The sequence below is a fragment of the Dipodomys merriami genome, unplaced genomic scaffold, assembly GCF_024711535.1.
Source record: "Dipodomys merriami isolate MVZ:Mamm:240054 unplaced genomic scaffold, mDipMer1.0.p SCAF_55, whole genome shotgun sequence".
NCBI lineage: Eukaryota > Metazoa > Chordata > Mammalia > Rodentia > Heteromyidae > Dipodomys > Dipodomys merriami.
In genome coordinates, this window is record NW_027206124.1 from 9094314 (window position 1) to 9113011 (window position 18698).

Below are 18698 nucleotides of genomic sequence, written 5' to 3' on the forward strand. Positions count from 1 at the left end.
GGCCGCCCGCCCAGGCCTGGCCTCCCACTCCTCCCGTCCAGGGCCTCCTCCCTCCTGGGACCTTCCCCAACCCCGGGTCCGCGGCCACTTCCAGTCCCCCTCCGACAGCCTGGCGAGCGCGCGGCGCCCACGCACGCGGTCCTCCTGGCCTGGTGTCCTGGCGTTCCGCATCGCCGGCAGCCCTGGGTCCGGTCCCCCCGCTCCAGGGCTGCGGAAGCCCCGCTGCGCCCTCCCCCGCTGCGCCCTCCCCCGCTGCCCCCCCCCCCGCTCTCCCCTCCCCCGCTGCCCCCCCCCGCTCTCCCCTCCCCCGCTGCCCCCCTTCCCCCGCTGTCCCGCCCTGTGTCACCGCCTCTCCCTGGCCGGGCCCGCAGGGGAGCCTGGCGCCCAGCCGCTCCCACTTCTCCAGGGAGCCCCCACACCGCCAAGCAAGGGCGCAGCCCGACTCCTCAGGGTGGATGTTTGCGCATCGCAGATTGTTGTACTGTTTTTAATCTTCAGAACCAGTTTATTCAGATATGGCCCTGTGTAAGGGCTGAAACCCCGACTCTTTCAGAAGAGAACTAGGGTCAATCGTCAAGCGCTCTGGCTGTCACTACATTTCCTTGCGTCCCTGTGCCAAGACTAGGGCTTGACCTCACGGCCGGGACGCGTCCCTGAGCTCTTCCACGCGAGGCTGGTGCTCCACCACTTGAGCACAGCTCTCCTTCAGGCTCTTGCTAATTGGCCTGGCCTTGAACCTCAGATCTCAGCCCACTAAGTACCTAGGACTACAGGCGGCTGTGGTCCTTGATCCGATCCTAGGTCCTTGAGAACCCACACCCTCCCCGATCCCTCCCCGATCCCGCCCGCGCTGGGGGCCCGGCTGCTCTCGCGGCCGCGGTCCCCGCGCGCCCCCAGCCGTTAGGCCCGGCCGACCCCACCGGCCTCCACACTTCGCGGCCCCGCCATGCGGCCCGGGCCCGCGCTGCTGCTCCTGGGCCTCGGCCTGGGCCTGGCCGGCCTCCCGCCGCCGCTGCCGCCGCCGCCGCCGCCGCCAGGGCTGGGACCCGGGGGACTCGGGCTGTGCGGCGGCCTCGGCCGCCCCTGCCCCGAGGGCAGCGACCCCCAGCACGACGAGGAGGAGGAGGAGGAAGACCACCGCGGTGACCCGTCCTCCGGGGTGCGCGCGGCCCCACCCGGCCCGCGCCTGCGCGCCCCGCGCCGCGCCCCCCGGCCTCTGCCCACCCAGACGCAGTGTTCCTCGGCGGCCCTGGCCGGCCAGGCCCCGGGCGCCCCGGTGTCCTGCCAGAGCAACCTGTGCATGGTCAGGGTGAGGATCAACAAGCACACCCGGGGCAGGTCGGTGGAGCAGTCCAGGGAGGTGCCCATCGACCTCAACTCCACCGTGCAGGTCTACTGCCCGGACTACACGACTTTCCACCAGTACTGGCAGATCTTCTCCGTGCCCTCCGTCCAGGACGAGCCCGACTGGGACCAGCCTATACACAACCCATACCTGGACCAGGCCAGGGGCAGCGACTTCCTCCACATCCCTGGATCCTACCTGCCTTGGGGGGTGTACGTGTTTAATGTCACCGTGGAGATCCTAGCCAAGGAGGACCACAAAAGGACCACGGTGACAGGCTCCGATTCCATCTACGTCTCACTCCTTAGGAGAGACCTGAAAGCCGTCCTTCTGGGAGATGCCAACCTAACCGTTCAATTCTCAGATAAGGTAGTCCTGGACGGGACCAAGTCCTCTGACCCAGATTCCCGCAGACCCATCGACCCACAGCATTTCTCATGGTATTGTACCACCCACCTAGGAAACTATGCCGGGGGCCAGATAGCAGTGACAGGAAAGGGCGTCTGTCATCCAGAGCAGGCTAGTCTCAAGTGGCCCTGGGCCTCTGGTCAGGTGCTGACCCTTTCCCCAGAAACACTTAAAGGGGACGCCGTGTATCATTTCAGAATGGTAATACGGAAGGGTGACAGAAGGGCATTTTCAGATAAAACGATTCGAGTCCTGAGAGGTCCCACCCCCACGGCCCACATTTCCTGTCTTGAGAACTGTGACAACACGTTAGTGCTCTCCGACAGATTTTCTCTGTTTGTAAACTGCACGACTTGCTGGAGCTTGGATGTCTACACGTGGTCAATTCTATCCTCATCGGGAGACGAGATACCATTTGATTGGATGGGGCAAACAGTGACTGGGAGGAATAATGTGTATTTGTCTATAAAAACGTTTGCCTTTGGGAATTTTCTGGAAGCTACATTTTGGGTTTCTCTCTCTCTAGCCAGCTGGAGTGGTGCAACCTTGGATTTAAAGCATTCTTTCCTGATCCACCATGGCCCTCAATTCGGGGAATGCAAAATCAACCCAACTAGAGGGCTTGCAATGGTTACCAAATTTGTGGTGGAGTGCAGTAACATTAAGACAAAACACACCCCCCTTACCTATAAAATAATAGTTTCTGATTTGGATGGAGTTGCTGAAATCAGTTCTGTAAGAGAGAACACTTTGGGGGCCATTCTCTACTGGGGGACGGAGCCCGTCACCCCCCCCTCCTATCTCCCCATGGGCATGTTGGCCAACAATTTCACCATAAAGATATTCGCTCGGGTCTATGACAACCTCCACACTTTTTCTCAGATGACTTTGTATGCCTCAGTCCGGGGGCCTTTGGACAAATTCTCTCCAAAGACTGTGTTGAATCAGTTACTCAACGTCACCCGGGGACCCAATTCATTGCTGTCTTCCTTACTTCAGAAGCAGAACTGGTTACCTGCTGGCTACCTCATGTATGCAGCAGCTTCTGTTTTGAATAACATGAGAAAGGAAGCAACACTGAAAGAAAGCAAAGCCGACCTCCGGGCACACCTCATCAATCAGTCTTTTGAGCTGCCCACAAGCACGTTGGATGAAATCAACCAGGTGGTGGTGCTTTTCACCAAGCTGACTCGGCAAGCTTCTGAATTCACTCGAGGGGCTCAGGACCGTGCCCTGGAGAGGGTAGGGCAGGCAAGTCAAGCCCTGCAAGAATATCAACGAAAAGCCAAGCACTTTCACTCGGAGCAGATAGAAATCCTGAGCACTGGCGTGGTGACGAGTTTGTCAAATATCCTTCAACAGATGAACCGTTTCGAAGTGGTTGAAGATCCTTTCTATGTACTGGAATCACTATCCGACCTCATCTTGGCTACTAAAGTGCCAGGGAATGAGACCACGACGCTAAAGACCTCCAGCTTTAACCTGTATCTGGCAAAGGTGGAAAAGCAGGACGTGACCCGAGCATTCCAAAACGAGAAACACTGCCCGCACTGTCTCCACGCAACCCTGAATGTGAGCCGGGTCCCCAGCCTGCCCGCCAAGGCTCCCATCTCCATCATGTTTTTCGAGTTTGCAGAAGATCCCTTCCCTTGGCTAAGTTCCCCAGGAAACATTTCCACAGAGGTGGCTGGGTTCCGAATGACCGGAAGCACGAAGAATGGCAGTGTGCTGGAGGTCACGCCCGACGTGGCGGAAGTGTTCCTCCTCAGAAAAAACCTGGCCTCTGCCACGTTCAATCTCACCATGGGGCCAAGCAATGAAATCGATGGGGTCTCGAGGATGACCACAGGGGCCTTCAGCTTCGCTATAGACAGCAGAGAGGTGAAGGAGGTGCTGGTCCACATTGTGACCGAGGTGACCCTCCTGTTCCACGTCCTGGTGTACGCGGGCAGTCAGCTCGCCCCTACCCATCTGGCGGCTACCTTCCTCGTGCCTCCCGACATGCCACCAGTCATCAAGCAGCACGACCTGTTTGACCCAACGTGCGCCGTGAAGGAGGCCCGCGTGATTTGTCTGTCACCATCCCTGCTGCAACTGCTAGCTCAGTACAGCCGCTCCCCCAATTATACCATATCTCTGCTGCTGAAGGCTCCTCGCTTTGTCCTGGAACCCAGCAATCAGCTCGTGAGAATGTCCGTCTTCACTGTCCGCTGCCTGAACATGGACGGCATCCAGGAGTGGAGAGAGGGGGCCTGTGTGATTGGGGAGAAAACCACCTGGGACAAAGTGCACTGTGTCTGCAGGAGCTTGGGCAGGAGTAGGCGGCAGCTGGACTCCATCAAACTGGTCTACCGCCACCTGCATACCCACTACGTGACTGCCAACGTCATCGTGGCTCCCAACCCCGTGGATCTGCGGCTAATCGTCATCAGGAACCTTAATCAAAACCCTGTGACCCTCTTGGTGGTGCTCTTCATTATGCTAGTCTACATAGTTCTAGCTTTCTGGGCCTTGCATAGGGATGCGATGGACCAGTTTCTCAGGGACCATGTGATCATCTTGCCTGATAATGACCCTTATGATAACATCTGCTACCTGGTCACAGTCTTTACGGGAAGTCGTTGCGGGGCAGGGACCAGGGCAGATGTCTTTGTCCAACTTAGGGGCACAGAGAGTACCAGCGACGTGCATTGTTTGAGCCACCCATATTTTACAACTCTTTATGCAGGAAGCATCAACACCTTCCTCCTCACGACGAAAAGTGACCTGGGCGACATCCACTCCATCCGCGTGTGGCACAACAACGAGGGCAAGGCACCCAGCTGGTACCTGAGTCGCATCAAAGTGGAGAATGTGTTTAGCAGGCACATTTGGCTGTTCATGTGCCGCGTGTGGCTCTCCGTGGACACCACGTTGGACCAGACATTCCACGTGATCCGGCCAGATGAGCCTCTGAGTCGGCTGGACTTCTTCCTGATTGACGTGAACCGGAAGCTCGGAAGAAACCACATGTGGTTCTCGGTGTTCGCTGGCATCGTTGCTAAACCATTCAACAGGCTCCAGAGGCTGTCCTGTTGCTTAGCGATGTTGCTGAGCTCTCTTCTCTGTAACATTATGTTCTTTAATCTGAACAAACAAGAGCAAGCCGAGATGCCAGAGAGGCAGTACATCAGATCGATGATGATAGGGATCGAAAGCGTCTTAATTACAATCCCCGTGCAACTACTAATCACTTTTTTTTTCACTTACTCCCAGAGGAGTCCTCAAGTGAGGCTGGAGGAGGTGGCACCTCAGAAGCAACCTTTCCTCACAATGCGAGAAGGTGAGCACTGGAGAGAGCATTTGGACAAATGGCACACGCACGAAACCACCAAGACACAAGCCGGGGAGTCCTGGAGGAGATCTTCTAGGCTTTCAAAGGATTCTCTCAAGGAGGTCTTGGAAACAAAGCCTTGGAGGAACCGCGCAGAGGCCCAGGACTCCCTGGATGAGAGCGACAGTTTCGAAGAAGACAGTCGAGGTGTCCTGTCAAGAAAGCGTTCCCTCCCGGAGGATATGAAGTTTGAGAGGAAGCCCCGGGTCGTCCTGCCCTGGTGGTGTGTTTACGTCGCCTGGTTCCTCGTGTTTCTCACATCTGGCGTATCTTCATTCTTCATCGTCTTCTATGGCCTGACTTACGGGTATAACAAGTCAATTGAATGGCTCTTTGCGTCAGTCTGTTCGTTCTGTCAGTCGATTTTTCTGGTGCAGCCCATGAAGATTCTCTTGATGTCAGGCTTCAGGACCAATCGGCTCAAGTATTCCAAGAACCTTTCATGGTCGAGCAAGTACCGTTATACGGAGATCCTACTGCAACAGGTGCAGCTGACTTCGGAAGAGATGGAGCAGCTACACCAGCGCATCACGCACATCCGAGGCTCCCGCATGTACCAGCCCCTCACGGAGGATGAGATCAGGATATTCCAGCGGAAGAAGAGGATCAAGAGGCGAGCGCTCCTGTTTCTGAGCTACATCCTCACTCACTTCATCTTCCTGGCTCTGCTCTTGCTCCTCATCCTCTTGCTGCACCACACAGACAGCTACTATTACAATCAGTTCATCCGCACCCACTTCTCTGTGGGCCTGACAGGGGTGACAAAGCTGAATGACATCTACAGGTGGCTCAGCAGCGTGCTCTTGCCTTTGTTACACAACGAGCAGAAGCCTACCTTTCTTCTCGACAGCTCCTCGAAAATCCTCGGCCTTCCACTCATGAGGCAAGTGAGAGCAAAACCTCACCACAAAAAGTGCCCGCCTGCCCAGATCTTGGTACAAAACGGCATTGCTGGGGAAATCCATTGTCATCCTGAGTATGGCATCGACACGGAAGACACCAAGAGCTATTCTAGCTATTGGAAAGGCGAGGGTGACCCGCCCACTGACAAGAACACCAATGGATTTACTTATAAGCCTCCAGGGAAGAAATGGGCGTATTACTCCTATGGGGTGTTCAACACCTATGAATCTGGAGGATATGTGTTCTATTTCTTTCCAGAAAAGCAGCAGTTTAATTCCTCACTAAGGCTCAAGGAACTCCAAGAAAAGAATTGGCTAGATGAGAGGACATGGGCCGTGATGGTGGACCTTACCACTTTTAATCCAGACGCTGGCTTGCTCTGTAGCATTTCTGTGGTGTTCGAGGTGTCTCAGTTAGGAGTGGTCAACTCCAGCCTCTCCGTGTACTCGTTCTCACTTGCTGATTTCAACATAGAAACGTCAGCAGAAATCTACCTGTACATGGCCATTCTCATTTTCTTTCTGGCCTATGTTGTTGACGAGGGTTACGTCATTACACAAGAGAAAGCCTCCTACATAAGAAGTGTCTACAACCTGCTGAACTTTGCTCTGAAATGCATCTTCACCGTGCTCATTGTGCTGTTTCTCTGGAAGCATTTCCTGGCTGTCAGCATGATTCGCTTCTACCTGGCGGATCCTGAAAACTTCATTCCCTTCCATGCGGTTTCTGAAGTCGATCACATCGTCAGGGTGACGTTGGCCTTCTTGTTATTTCTCACCATTCTGAAGACACTCAGGTATTCCAGATTCTTCTACGATGTGCGCCTGGCTCAGAGGGCTGTCCAGGCCGCCCTCCCCGGCCTCTGCCACATGGCTTTGGTGGTGTCTGTGTATCTCTTTGTGTACATGGCTTTTGGCTATCTGGTATTCGGTCAGCACGAATGGAACTACAGTAACTTGGTCCATGCCACGCAAACCATATTCTCCTACTGCGTCTCGGCTTTTCAAAATACCGAATTTTCCAGCAACAGGGCTCTCGGGGTGCTGTTCCTCTCATCCTTCATGCTGGTGATGATCTGTATTTTGATCAACTTATTTCAGGCAGTGATCCTGTCTGCCTATGAGGAGATGAAGCAGCCAGTGTATGAGGAGCCATCGGATGAGGTAGAGGCCATAGCTTACTTGTGTGGCAAGCTACGAACTACGTTCAGCTTCCTGACATCCCCATCTAGGGCGAAGGATGAACCTGACTTCTTCGACGATATGTTGTATGGACAGCCAGAAAAGAACAGCCGCCGGTACCTGGGGCTGAAGACCAGAAACATTAATGGGAAGAAAATGGTTTACCTTGTTGTTTGATGCTTGAGAGGTTCAAGAGCCATGAGCAAGAATGCCCCCCCAAAGGCAGTGTGTGTGTGTCGGGGGAACAAAGGGGTCTAGTGTGGTTCAGTCATGCGTACCCCCACATTTGGAAGTCATACTTTCCTGAGCGCTATTGGCTAGGCCCTCAAGGAGGAGGCATGTCAGGGGGAAGAGGGTCACAGTGTGGGATCTTGACTGCTTCCCTAAATGGGAACCTCACGACCGCTTTCCCGGGATCTGCAGCAGCATGAAGCAGAGGGAGAGCCACAGGACTCACTCTAGCCAGAGAGGGCAGCCTCCGGCTGCTGGTAGCAGGGTCCTAGCTCCACTCCTCCCTACACGGGTTGTGGAGCCTTTCTTCCCCCATTCCTACCTACTCAAGATTAGTGAGTTCCATCACTTGGCATTGAATTTGAGAATGGGGGATGGGAGTCTTGGGGTCAGAAGTTTCTCATGTATTCCCTCAGGCTGGGGCTGTCCAAGTACATGTTCCAACCAAGAGACGTGGCTTCTGTACACACAGAAAAATGTGTACAAGGGTTCATGTTGAAATGCATTGCACGTGCTTGAGCCTGGGGCCTAGGCATTTGGTGGTTGATTTAGGAATAAGAAACTGTGCTTCGATATTCTATTTTCACCCAGAAGCAGATTCATTTGTGTAGATGCCACTTTAATTTTGATCACAATTAAAGGGAGATTTCTTCGGTCAGGTGTACAGTTATTTCTGCTTGAGAGGTGAAGCCACACATGGTGCCTGTGCCCCAAGCCAGGGGTCAGGCAAAGGGGGACAGCTATGTCAGGTAGTGGCTGCTCTGTACCCCTATCAGTACCCGGTCCCCGCTGCTGCCCTGGACTGACCGTAGCATGCTGCTCTCCCGAAGGCCAGGACAAAAGCTTCCTATCTGTTCTCCCACACAACACAGGCAGGCTTAGTCTGCCAGGTGAGAAAACGGAGAAGGCTGCTGACTCACCCAAGGCCATTCCTCCGTAGGCTACAGCGTGTTAGAGGTCAGACCTGGATGTTCTGACCCCTGGAAGGAGGTCACAGAGCGGCTCAGCTCAGTGTGTTGCCTGCAGTGCATATTCATCAGAATCATCCCCTTCCTCCCCACCCCCCAAGCTCAAGCTCAAGCTTGAACTCAGGACCTCTTAATCTAGTTTGGCTGCATGCAAACATACAAGGCTGATGCTTTACTATTTGAGTCATACCTCCACTTTTTGCTGGTTAATTGGAGATAAGAATATCATGGACTTTTCTGCCCAGGCTGGCTTTTAGGGCTTTCCATCCTCAGCCTTCTAAGTAGTTAGGATTGCAGACACGAGTCACCAGTCCCTGGTGTACAAAGTACCTTTTTTGTTGTTGGTGGCGGTCGTGGGGTCTGAACTCTGGGCCTTGGCAATGTCTCTCAGCTCTTCAGCTCAAGGCTAGCGCTCTACCACTTGAGTCACAGTGCCACTTGCAGCTTTTCCTGCTTATGTGGTGCTGAGGAATCAAATCCAGGGCCTCATGCATGCAAGGCAAGCACTCTACCACTGAGCCACCTTCCCAGCCCCAAAGTGCCTTTCTTAACTACCTGATTTCTGAACAGACTGAGAAAAAGTAAGCATGGGCTAGGTGGCACTTGCTTCCTGGGGAGGTGGGCTGTAGTCCCCACAAACTTCAGGGTGTGGGGCAGGGAAGGGTGCAGGCAGCTGCCTTAGAGATGGTGAAGATGGCTAGTGAGGCGGAGGCCTGTGGGCTCTGTGGGGCATGCCGACATGCTCCCCAAACCTAGAGATCAACAAACATCTCCGCTCTGGCCTAGCAGTGAGGCAGGCTCATGGTGACTCTCATTGGTTAGAGGCATCAGGATGGGAGAGATCCTGGAGCAAGCACCAGAGGTGGTCTGAGCGAGCCCAGGACAGAGACGAGGTGGCTAACAATGACTTTTTGATAGAAATGGAAATATACGATCCCAGGAAAATCAGAGGTTTTCTTCTGACCCTGGGGAGCAATAACAAGTCTTTGTAGAGGTGAGAAGCACAGATGCCAATTGTGTCATTAATAGGGAGACATGGTTATCAAAGCAGGCTTGTTGGGAAGGCTGTGAAGGATATAGCAGCAATCTGTGAAGAGGTCTTCGGAGATTCCTTTGCTCTCACCATCCCGCCAGGAACTCTGAGCTACAGTCAGAACTATTTAGTTTTCCAGGTGACACAGGAAAGTAAGATTTTGTTATTGTCAGTCATGGAGCTTGAGCTCCGGGCCTGGGCACTGTCCCTGAGCTGTTTTACTCAAGGCTAGTACTCTACCATTTTGAGCTACAGCTTTACTTTCCATTTTCTGGTGGTTAATTGGAGATAGGAGTCTCATGGACTGGGCTGGCTTTGAACCACAATCTTCAGATTACAGGTATGAGTCACCAGCACCTGGCAAGATGTTTTGTTCTCAATTTTGCTTCTCCCTAGCTCAGGATAGCTACAGGGGACAGGGGACCTGTCCATGAATCTCAAATTCTTTGATTAACTGTGAAGACTTGCGTTTATTTATTTTTAATATGGAATGCTTCACAAATTTGCATGTCATCCTTGCGCAGGGGCCATGCTAATCTTCTCTGTATTGTTCCAATTTTAGTATATGTGCTGCTGCAATCCTGGGGTTTTAACTCAGGGCTACAGCCTTGCTCAGCTTGCTTGGTCACCTGAGTGGCACTTGAACCATGCCCCTAGTTCTGTGTTTTGTTTTTTTGAGGTAGTCTGATGGGCTTTTCTGCCCCAGCTCACTTTGAACCATGATCCTTCCATTTCAGCTCCTGGAGTGGCTAGGATTACAGTCACTGGCACCCAGCAAAGACTTGCATTCTGAAATTCTGTTGGTTGGCACTGAAAACAATGTCGGCTTCCAGATCTTATGTCATTCCCAGTAGTGGAGAGTAGGATGCAGCACTTACCAGGGAATGGGGGCACATAAGGAATGACTCTTCTTCAGGACTGTCTGTAATTTGTATCTTAAATGCCCCGCAAAGGCCATGTGTCAAAGGCACGTTCCCCAGTGTGGTGCTGTTGGGGATGGTGGAAGCTGGAGGTGAGGAGGTGGGCCTGGGCCATTAGAGGACAATACAGCCCAGTCCCTTTCTCTTCCTGCTTTGCTCCTGGCTGTGAGGTGGGTGGTTCTGCTCAGCCATCCCACCAAGATGTTCCATCTTGCCAAAAGCAATAGGACCAACTCATTATGAGCTGGAGTCTCTAAAATTGTGAGCCAAGACAAACCTTGTCTATTTTTAGGTTGATTTTCTATAGTAGCACAAAGCACACCCTCTTTTATAACTAGAAGCAGTAATTTAGTTTTTGTGTTTGTGAGTTGTGGGGCTTGAATTCTGGGCCTGAGCACTGTCCCTCAGCTCTTCAGCTCAAGGTGAGCGCTCTACCACTTGAGCCACTTCTGGTTTTCTGTTGGTTTATTGGAGATAAGAGTCTCTTCCTGGGCTGGCTTTGAACTGCAATCCTCAGCTCTCAGCCTCTGGAGTAGCTAGGATTATGGTGAGCCACCGACACCCAACTTTTTTTTTTTTTTTGGCCAGTCCTGGGGCTTGAACTCAGGGCCTGGGCACTGTCCCTAAGCCTCTTTTGCTCAAGGCTAGCACCCTACCACTTGAGCTGCAGCACTACTTCTGGCTTTTTCTGTTTATGTGGCACTGAGGAGTAGAACCTAGGGCTTCATGCATGCTAGGCGAGCACTCTACCATTAAGCCACATTCCCAGCCCGTTATTTAGATTTGATTTTATTCAGTTCCTTTCAATGCTCTGATTTCCTTCTTATTCTTAACCTAAAAATGCCAAGTACAATATTTGTTCAGTATTTTGATAATCCTTAAGACCACGTAACTATTCTCACCACATTTAGACAAATTTTCTCAGCTCGCTCCTAACATCTCTAGGTCACTTTTTTTTTTTATTTAGTAAACTTGTAGGTAAAAAACTCGTTTTTGCATGGGCTTGCCTCACACTTTTTTTTTTTTTTGGTCAGTCGTGGGCCTGAACTCTGGGCCTGGGCGCTGTCCCTCAGCTCTTCTGCTCAAGGCGAGCGCTCTGCCACTTGCGGCTTTTTCTGCTTATGGGGTGCTGAGGCATCGAACCCAGGGCCTCAAGCATGCGAGGCAGCGCTGTACCCCTGAGCCTCCTTCCCAGCCCCTGACACTGAGCTTCCCATGTATCAGGGATTACGGATGTTGCTATGCACCGCCACGCCCGGCTCGCTTACTGGGATCACCGTGGTCTTCCTGATCTCCTCCCGCGCAGCGCACAGCGCGCACGTTTACAAGCGCGGCCTGAGGCGCGAGCCGGTCCTGCCAGCGCCCCGGGAGGTGGGGCACACGCGGGGCCGGCCGCAGGCCCGTCTCCACCGACGCACCTGTCGCCCCAGACGGCGGCCAGGCCACGGTCGCAGGGTGACCGGGGCCAGACGCCGAGGCGCGGGCTGCGGTCGGGGCGCGGGGAGGTACACGCGGCCCGGCCCGGCTCTGCGGCTGCGCCCCGGGGACACCCGCGGGGACGGCGAGCGGGTCCGCGCGGCTCGAGCGGCGCCCCAACCTGTGTGCGTTCGCCGGGAAAAGCCCAGCGGCGTCGGAGCCCCTTCCACGCGAGCCGGCCCCCCCGGGTCCGCCCCGGCAGCCAAGCGGCGGCCACAGCCCAGAGGGAAAGCGCGGCGGAAACGGAAGTCTTCGTGAAGACCCGCCCGCCGGCAAGCCTGCGCCTGCGTGCGGGACGGTGCAGGCCGGGAGCAGAGGGGCGTGGTCGCGCAGGCGCCGTGGAACTCGGGCCTGTGTTCCCGCAGGTGGCGGTGAGTGGCGGCGGCCGTGGCGGGAACGAGCGCGTCTGGAGCTGGCGCGGCGCTCCGCGCGGTCCCGGCGCGGGTCGGCGCGGGCGTGCGGCGCGGGCGCGCTCCTAGGGCCGGGAGGGCTGGCGGCGCGGGCCCTGCGGCGTCGGGGGCGGGGCGCGGGGCGGGGCGGGGCGCGGGGGGGGGGGGCGCGGGCCCTGCGGCGTCGGGGGCGGGGCGCGGGGCGGGGCGGGGCGGGGCGCGGGGCGGGGCGGGGCGGGGCGCGGGGCGGGGCGGGGCGCGGGGCGGGCGGGACCGACCCCTCCCTGACTGCCACCCGCCGCGGGGCCTCGGCCACATCCAAAGGTCCTTCAGCTGGAGCCGGGCGCCGGAGGCTCCCGCCTGTCATCCTAGCCACTCCGGGGCTGCTATCCGAGGACCGTGGTTCGAAGCCAGCCCGGCAGGAAAGCCTGGCAGACTCGTCTCCAATGAACCATCGAAAAGCCAGGAGTGGAGCTGTGGCTCAAGTGGTAGAGCGCCAGCCTTGAGCCAGAGAGCTCAGGCACAGCGCTTAGGACCTGAGTTCAAGACCAAGTATCGGCGCGCGCGTGCACACTCAAGCACTCGAGCATGCGTGCACACTCAGGCGCGCGTGCACACTCAAGCGCGCGGGCACTCAAGCGCGCGGGCACACTCAAGCGCGCGGGCACTCTCGAGCATGCGTGCACACTCAGGCGCGCGTGCACACTCGAGCGCGCGAGCACACTCAAGCGCGCGGGCACTCAAGCACGCGGGCACACTCAAGCGCGCGGGCACACTCAAGCGAGCGTGCACACAGAGGATGTCGGGAAGACCCCGCGCTTGCCTTGTGGGAACTGCTGGCTCATCCTGCGTGATGGGCAGAGGAGGGCCTGCCCGGAGCCCGCCGATGGGGTTGTGTCTTAACTTGGAAAGCCAAGTAGAAATGCTGGATAGGCACGGGATGGGCACCACTGGGCCAGCAATGAATGGAAGGGACGATGTGACCTTGGCGCAAGGTCTGGGGAGAGTTCTCCCAGAAGACCAGATGCAGGCAGGAGTTTTAGTGTGATGCTGTGCAGCGGATACACCACATGGGCTAAGGGGAGGGTGTGGGAAGGACAGAGGGGACGTATTCCTGGTGGTGAAAACCTGGAGGAGGAGGTGGCTGTGGCTCAGGTGGGGTCTGTCTGGATCCTTCTTCCCAATGGAACAGGAGAGCTCTGGGTAAATTTAGGGTAGTGAAAAGTGCCCTTTGGGCAAGGGGCAAGCCTGTGGGAAGGGGGGAGAAGAGGGTGACCTGGGGTAGGGGGAAGAAGCCTGTCTGGAGCCTTTCTTGGTACCCAAGATTCCTGGCAGGGCCTGATGTGCGGGGGGCCTGCCCAAGCCTAGGCTGGACGGGGACATTAGGACACTGTGAAACTGGCCCTGTGTGACAAGCAGCTGCACCTAGACCTAAAGCTGAGGGTGGAGCAGATTTTGAGAAAATCTCTGGACAAACCTCACTCTTAAACAGAGGTAATGCTAGAGAACTTAGAAGCCAGGGCTGCCCCCAGGGTGACACTAGCAAGTAGGTCCCACACCTGCGCCTACCGCTCACCACTGCTAATTCAATATGGCAGACCAGGCCTGTGCCAGTGCTGACATAGATGCTGGCTTACCTCTGCCACCTTGCAGAGAAGCCCAGTGACAAATCAAGACATGCAAAAAAAGCAAACCCACTGTGATTACAACATCAATAGAACAGAAATCAGGGATCAGATGGGGAGTTTGAAAGAAGCATGATGAATATCTCAAGCCTCTGGTGAAAGATACATACTATGCAGAAACAGATGGGGACGCCAATAACATGGCAGTGGGCAACGTGGTCTGTCAATGTGACATAGCAACAAGAAAAATCAATGAAGATAGTTCTATAGAAATTAACTACATGGAATCACAGAAGAGTGAATTCACCAGAATAGAGTGTCCTAGAACTGGAACAAAATCAAGTGGTGCAACAATGTATTTGCAAATGAATCTCAGCAGAAAGGAAGAAAGAAGGAATAGTTAAACTTTCCAAAAAATAATGAAAATAATATCAAACCATAGATTAAAAAACTTAAGCCAGGCTCTGGTGGCTCACACCTGTAATCATAGCTACTCAGGAGGCTGAGATCTGAGGATCATGGACCAAAGCTAGCTTGGCAGGAAAGTCTGTGAAACTCTTACCTCTAATTAACTAATTGAAAACCAGAAGTGGCGCTGTGGCTCAAAGCGGTAAAGCACTAGCCTGGAGCAAAAAGATCTCAGGGACAGCACCCAGGCCTCCAGTTCAAGCCCCACAACTGATAAAAAAAGAAAAAAAAAAGAATTGGAGGCTGTGGATGTTGGTCAGTGGTAGAGTACATGCGTGGGATTCAATCCCCAGAACCCCACATAACAAGAGAAAGACTGAGAAAAGCACCATCAGGATAAATTTTATTTAAAAATTGTTTTACTGTTATTATAAAGGTGATACACAGTTATACTTTTTATTTTTTTTGGTCTGTCGTGGGGCCTGAACTCTGGGCCTGGGCACTGTCCCTCAGCTCTTCAGCTCAAGGCTGGTGCTCTACCACTTGATCCACAGTGCCACTTCGGCTTTTTCTGTTTATGTGGTGCTGAGGAATTGAACCCAGGGCCTCAGGCATGCAAGGCAAGCACTCTACCACTGAGCCACCTTCCCAGCCCCTTAATGTATTTGTTTTACAGTAGAGATTCATTGTGACATTTTCATACATACAGTGGACCTTGATCAAACTAACCCCTTCATCTCTTTCTCACATTTTCCCTCCCTCCTTCTGAAAACAATTTCAGCAGGTTTCATTGTTTTATGTTCATACATGGGTATAAAGTTCTTCAACTTTATTCACCCTCATTTACCTGCTGCATCACCCTCCTACCTTCTTGTACTTACCACCCAACAGCCTGTTTTTATTTTCCTTTGATGTATTAATTTGTGTATTGTACATAGGGGTTTTGCTTTCATCTGTGTATTAGATTAGCCTTATCTATTTCTCTCTTTCCTACTTCCCTCTGGTTCCTATTGTTCAGTAACTCAGTAAGTTTCCTTATGCTATCTTCATATATAGACACCATGTAGGACCAATTACTTTGAAGAAAAAACTAGCTGTCACAGACACATTTACACTTCTGGAAGCCAAGGAAAAGATCTTCAGGGTGGTGAGAGAACTCTTAAGGGCAGAGGTGAGGGGTAGCCTTCCGGGTGGAAGAATCAGCAGGAGAAGACGCCAGGAGGTCGTGTCCAGGGCAGGTCAGCTGAGTGAGAAGCGAGCCCCTAGGACCACTTCAAATTCAGCATGCTCTGGGAAAAGGTGGTGCCCACACCCAGTGGGCCTTCTGTATCAAGGAGGAGTTTCTTTCTCTAGTCAGTTGGGGAGCGGCTTAGATTTATCTGAGAAAGTAGGGCTCACCCTCCCAGCACCACCTGCAGCCTTGAGTTTTGCGGAATTCTGAAGTTGAGGCACCCTGTTCCTCTGCAGATGGCGTCTGAGGCGGAGCGCCCTCCACTGGGCGTGTTTGAGTGCCAGCTCTGTGCCCTGACGGCTCCCTACAGCTATGTGGGGCAGAAGCCCCCCGACACCCAGTCTGTCATGTGAGTATGCTCTGGGCCAGCGCCTGGGAAGGCACAGGCCCAAGTGCCCAGAGCCGTTTGGCAGGCCCCAGCCTGCACCTGCCATGTGGTTGGTATGTAACGCCTAATCCTATCCCTGCCCGGGCTCTGTGTGACCGGAGGAGGCCCTGGGCAGGGCTCGAGGGCTGTCTGGCTCTTAGGACCCCCCGTGCCTCCCTCTAGGCAGCCCGAGTTGGCACCTGGAGGGTAGAAGAGGCAGGGCCTAGGCTGCCACTGCCTAGCAAGCGGGGAGCAGAGGAGGGTGGGGGTCTCCTGTAGGCCTGGGCCCCGCTGCCATGCCTGTAGGTGACTTGGACAGAACGCCTCTAGCATAGGTGGGAGTGAGGCCTGAGGACCGACTGCCCAGTGATGCCGGAGCAGGAGCAGGCCGGCGTGGGGCTGGCCCGGGCGCGCCCTCACCCAGCTTGGTCTTCATCCAGACCGCGTGAGGAAGCTGACTGGGCTGGTGGCGCGATATCAGGGGACATGGCGGAGGGGACGTGATCACTGGGGATGTGGCGGCTGGGGGCGGGGGTGGGGTGGAGGGAGCGACAGGGTGGGGGGGGCGGGGAGGAGGGAGGAAGTGGGTCCAGGGCTTGAAGGCCAGCTTCATCCCTTGCTGACACTGAGCCAAGGCCAGGACCCCATTCAAGTCTCACCTCATGCCCGGTACTGGTCTGTCTGTCACGACCCTGCAGCTCAGGTGGGCTTGTCCCGCCCACACTGAGTCCCGTGGACGTGCCGGCCCCAGAGATGCCCTGGCCTCCCACACAGCCCCAACCGAATGTCCTGCTGTGATGGTGGGTGTCCATCGCTGGCCTTCCTTCCCGCAGCCTCCTGGAGGAGAGCTATGTCATGAAGGACCCCTTCACCACGGACAAGGGCCGCTTCTTGGTGCTTGGGGCACGGTGCAGCGTGTGTAGCAGGCTGGTGTGCGTGGGCCCGGTGGGTACACGAGGCAGTGCCGTGGGCTGCCTGTCCTGGGGTGGGGGGTCTGGGAGCCCCTGTCACCAGACTAGAGAGGGCCACCATGGTGAGGGCTGACGCGAGGCCCGGACCCGCGACAGCCTCCGCTGAGAGCCTCAGCCTGTGGCGAGGAACAGAGCTAGATTGTGAAGAGAGCTCTGTCCCGGAGTCTGAGTGTCTATCCGCCTCAGGGCGTGGAGCACATGGCTGGCGTGGGGGGGGGGGGAGGTGAGGTGGAGAGGGGCGCCGGGGGCTGCGGCGGGGGGGGGGGCATGGGCAGAGGTGGAGGGGAGATGGAAGAGGACATTTGAGGCACCCAGGGAAGCAGCCAAGAAGTCAGGACAGGAAAGGTAGGGCCAGGCCAGCAGCTGAGCAGCCCTGAACGCAACAGCTTGGGTTTGGTCTGCGGTGGCTGGGCACGCGGACCACAGAAATCCTTTCTCTGATCAAACATCAGGCTGTCAGGGAGGAGTCTGCGTGCCAAGGTTTGCTTCTAGGAACTGCAGGAAGGGCAGCCTCGTATTGGTTGGCATATGCTTTAAGCTCCCAGACAGAGGCCCCTGAAATAGAATGGCTTAAATCAGATACACTTAATGTTTGCTTCTCCATACCTGCTTTTGCTCTGTGAAGTAAGTCTGTGAAGTAAGTCCTTACTCTGTGAAGTAAGGGCTCTGGCTATAGCTCTCACCATCCTATCTGCATCCCAGCCAGCTAGAAAGGACAGGGGAGCAAATCCCTGTCCCTCTTAAACAAGTGGCCCAGACGTAGCACACCTACCTGCAGTGACCCCTGACCAGACTTCGTCACATGGCAGTTCACAGCCGCAAAGGAGTCTGGGTAGCAGCCAGCCCCACGGTTGGGGAAGAGAACGGGCACAGATGGACAGTTCTAGCCTGCTGCCCACACCGGCCACTTGTCCGTGCTTCTTTGGTCTGTGGGGCTGTCCCTCCTGTCCCGCTGTGATATGTGGGACTTGGAGGACCTAGGATTTCCAATTTTGGGGGTGGCCTGGGCCTGAGCTTGGCTGTCTCTGTTCTCATGGTGGGCCAGGCCAGAGCCTTGGTTCCTTCCCGGCTGGTCGCTGGCCATTTCTTAGCATCCCCGGGCCCTTCTTCCTCTGCTGGTCTGGCCACCAGCCCCGTGTGGTGAAGGGCTGGCCCTCGGAGCCAGCGCCATGTAGCCAGGGGCCAGCCCTTCCTCCTCCTGTCAGGAATGCAGCTTATTCTACTCCAAGAGATTCTGCCTCCCATGTGTCCGGAAGAACATTGGCGCATTCCCGCAGGAAATCCAGCGAGACACGGAGACAAGGACAGCCGCCTCCAAGAAGCCCTCCAGTCGGCCCTGACTGTGGATGTGGACTGGGGCTGGCCTTCCCCACTGCTCTGTGAGCACCGCCTCCAGCCTGGGAGGCTGCAGGTGGACTGGAGGACACCCAGAGACAGACATCAGGCCAGGGAGTGCAGCCAGAGCGGCAGGGCAGCGCTGCCCCAGGGCAAGGCCTGCAGGACGGAAAGCCTCTTGCTCGCTCAGTTACAAGGCCAGCTGTGCTGGGCAGCACAGCCCGGGGCGGGCTGCCCTGTCACCGCCATGTCCTCTCTCCAGGACATCACATCCATTGCCTGCGCTGGAGCCAGCTGCAGGACTGGAGGCAGAAGTTTTCATTAGGATCTGCATTTGAGGCCTGGGAAATGCTCTACATCTTGACCACGTGTTGCATTTATCAATAAAACCCCAAAGAACCAGTTGTGTGTGAGAATCCTTTCACGGATACATACCCCAGCATTCCCTGCCCCCCTGTGGCCTGGGCAGGGCTTGGGGCTTCATTGGGCAGGCAGCAGGCAGGCCCTAGAAGCTGAGGAGGGTGTCCAGCCATT

The 18698-nt window shown here is 55.4% G+C and overlaps 2 protein-coding genes and 1 non-coding gene across 6 annotated transcripts; 2 read left to right on the forward strand and 1 right to left on the reverse strand.

Moving 5' to 3' along the window:
- Positions 1-946: 946 nt before the first annotated feature.
- Pkdrej (polycystin family receptor for egg jelly) lies at positions 947-8097 on the forward strand. Its single transcript, XM_069999864.1, has one exon. The coding sequence runs from the start codon at positions 947-949 to the stop codon at positions 7385-7387; it is 6441 nt and encodes a 2146-aa protein (XP_069855965.1). The 3' UTR covers positions 7388-8097.
- Positions 8098-9921: 1824 nt separating this feature from the next.
- On the reverse strand, positions 9922-10024 carry LOC138811936 (U6 spliceosomal RNA). Its single transcript, XR_011367510.1, has one exon. It is a non-coding gene; the product is annotated as a U6 spliceosomal RNA (small nuclear RNA).
- A 1765-nt stretch (positions 10025-11789) lies between these two features.
- Positions 11790-18559, forward strand: Cdpf1 (cysteine rich DPF motif domain containing 1). 4 transcript variants are annotated; one of them, XM_069999841.1, is made up of 4 exons: positions 11790-12209; positions 15728-15840; positions 16692-16803; positions 18035-18559. In XM_069999841.1, the coding sequence occupies exons 2-4, from the start codon at positions 15728-15730 to the stop codon at positions 18167-18169; spliced, it is 360 nt and encodes a 119-aa protein (XP_069855942.1). In that variant the 5' UTR covers positions 11790-12209; the 3' UTR covers positions 18170-18559. The 4 variants fall into 4 exon arrangements, with proteins under 4 accessions (XP_069855942.1, XP_069855940.1, XP_069855939.1 ...); XM_069999839.1 differs by lacking the exon at positions 11790-12209 and adding an exon at positions 15275-15285; XM_069999838.1 differs by lacking the exon at positions 11790-12209 and adding an exon at positions 15312-15407.
- Positions 18560-18698: the final 139 nt, after the last annotated feature.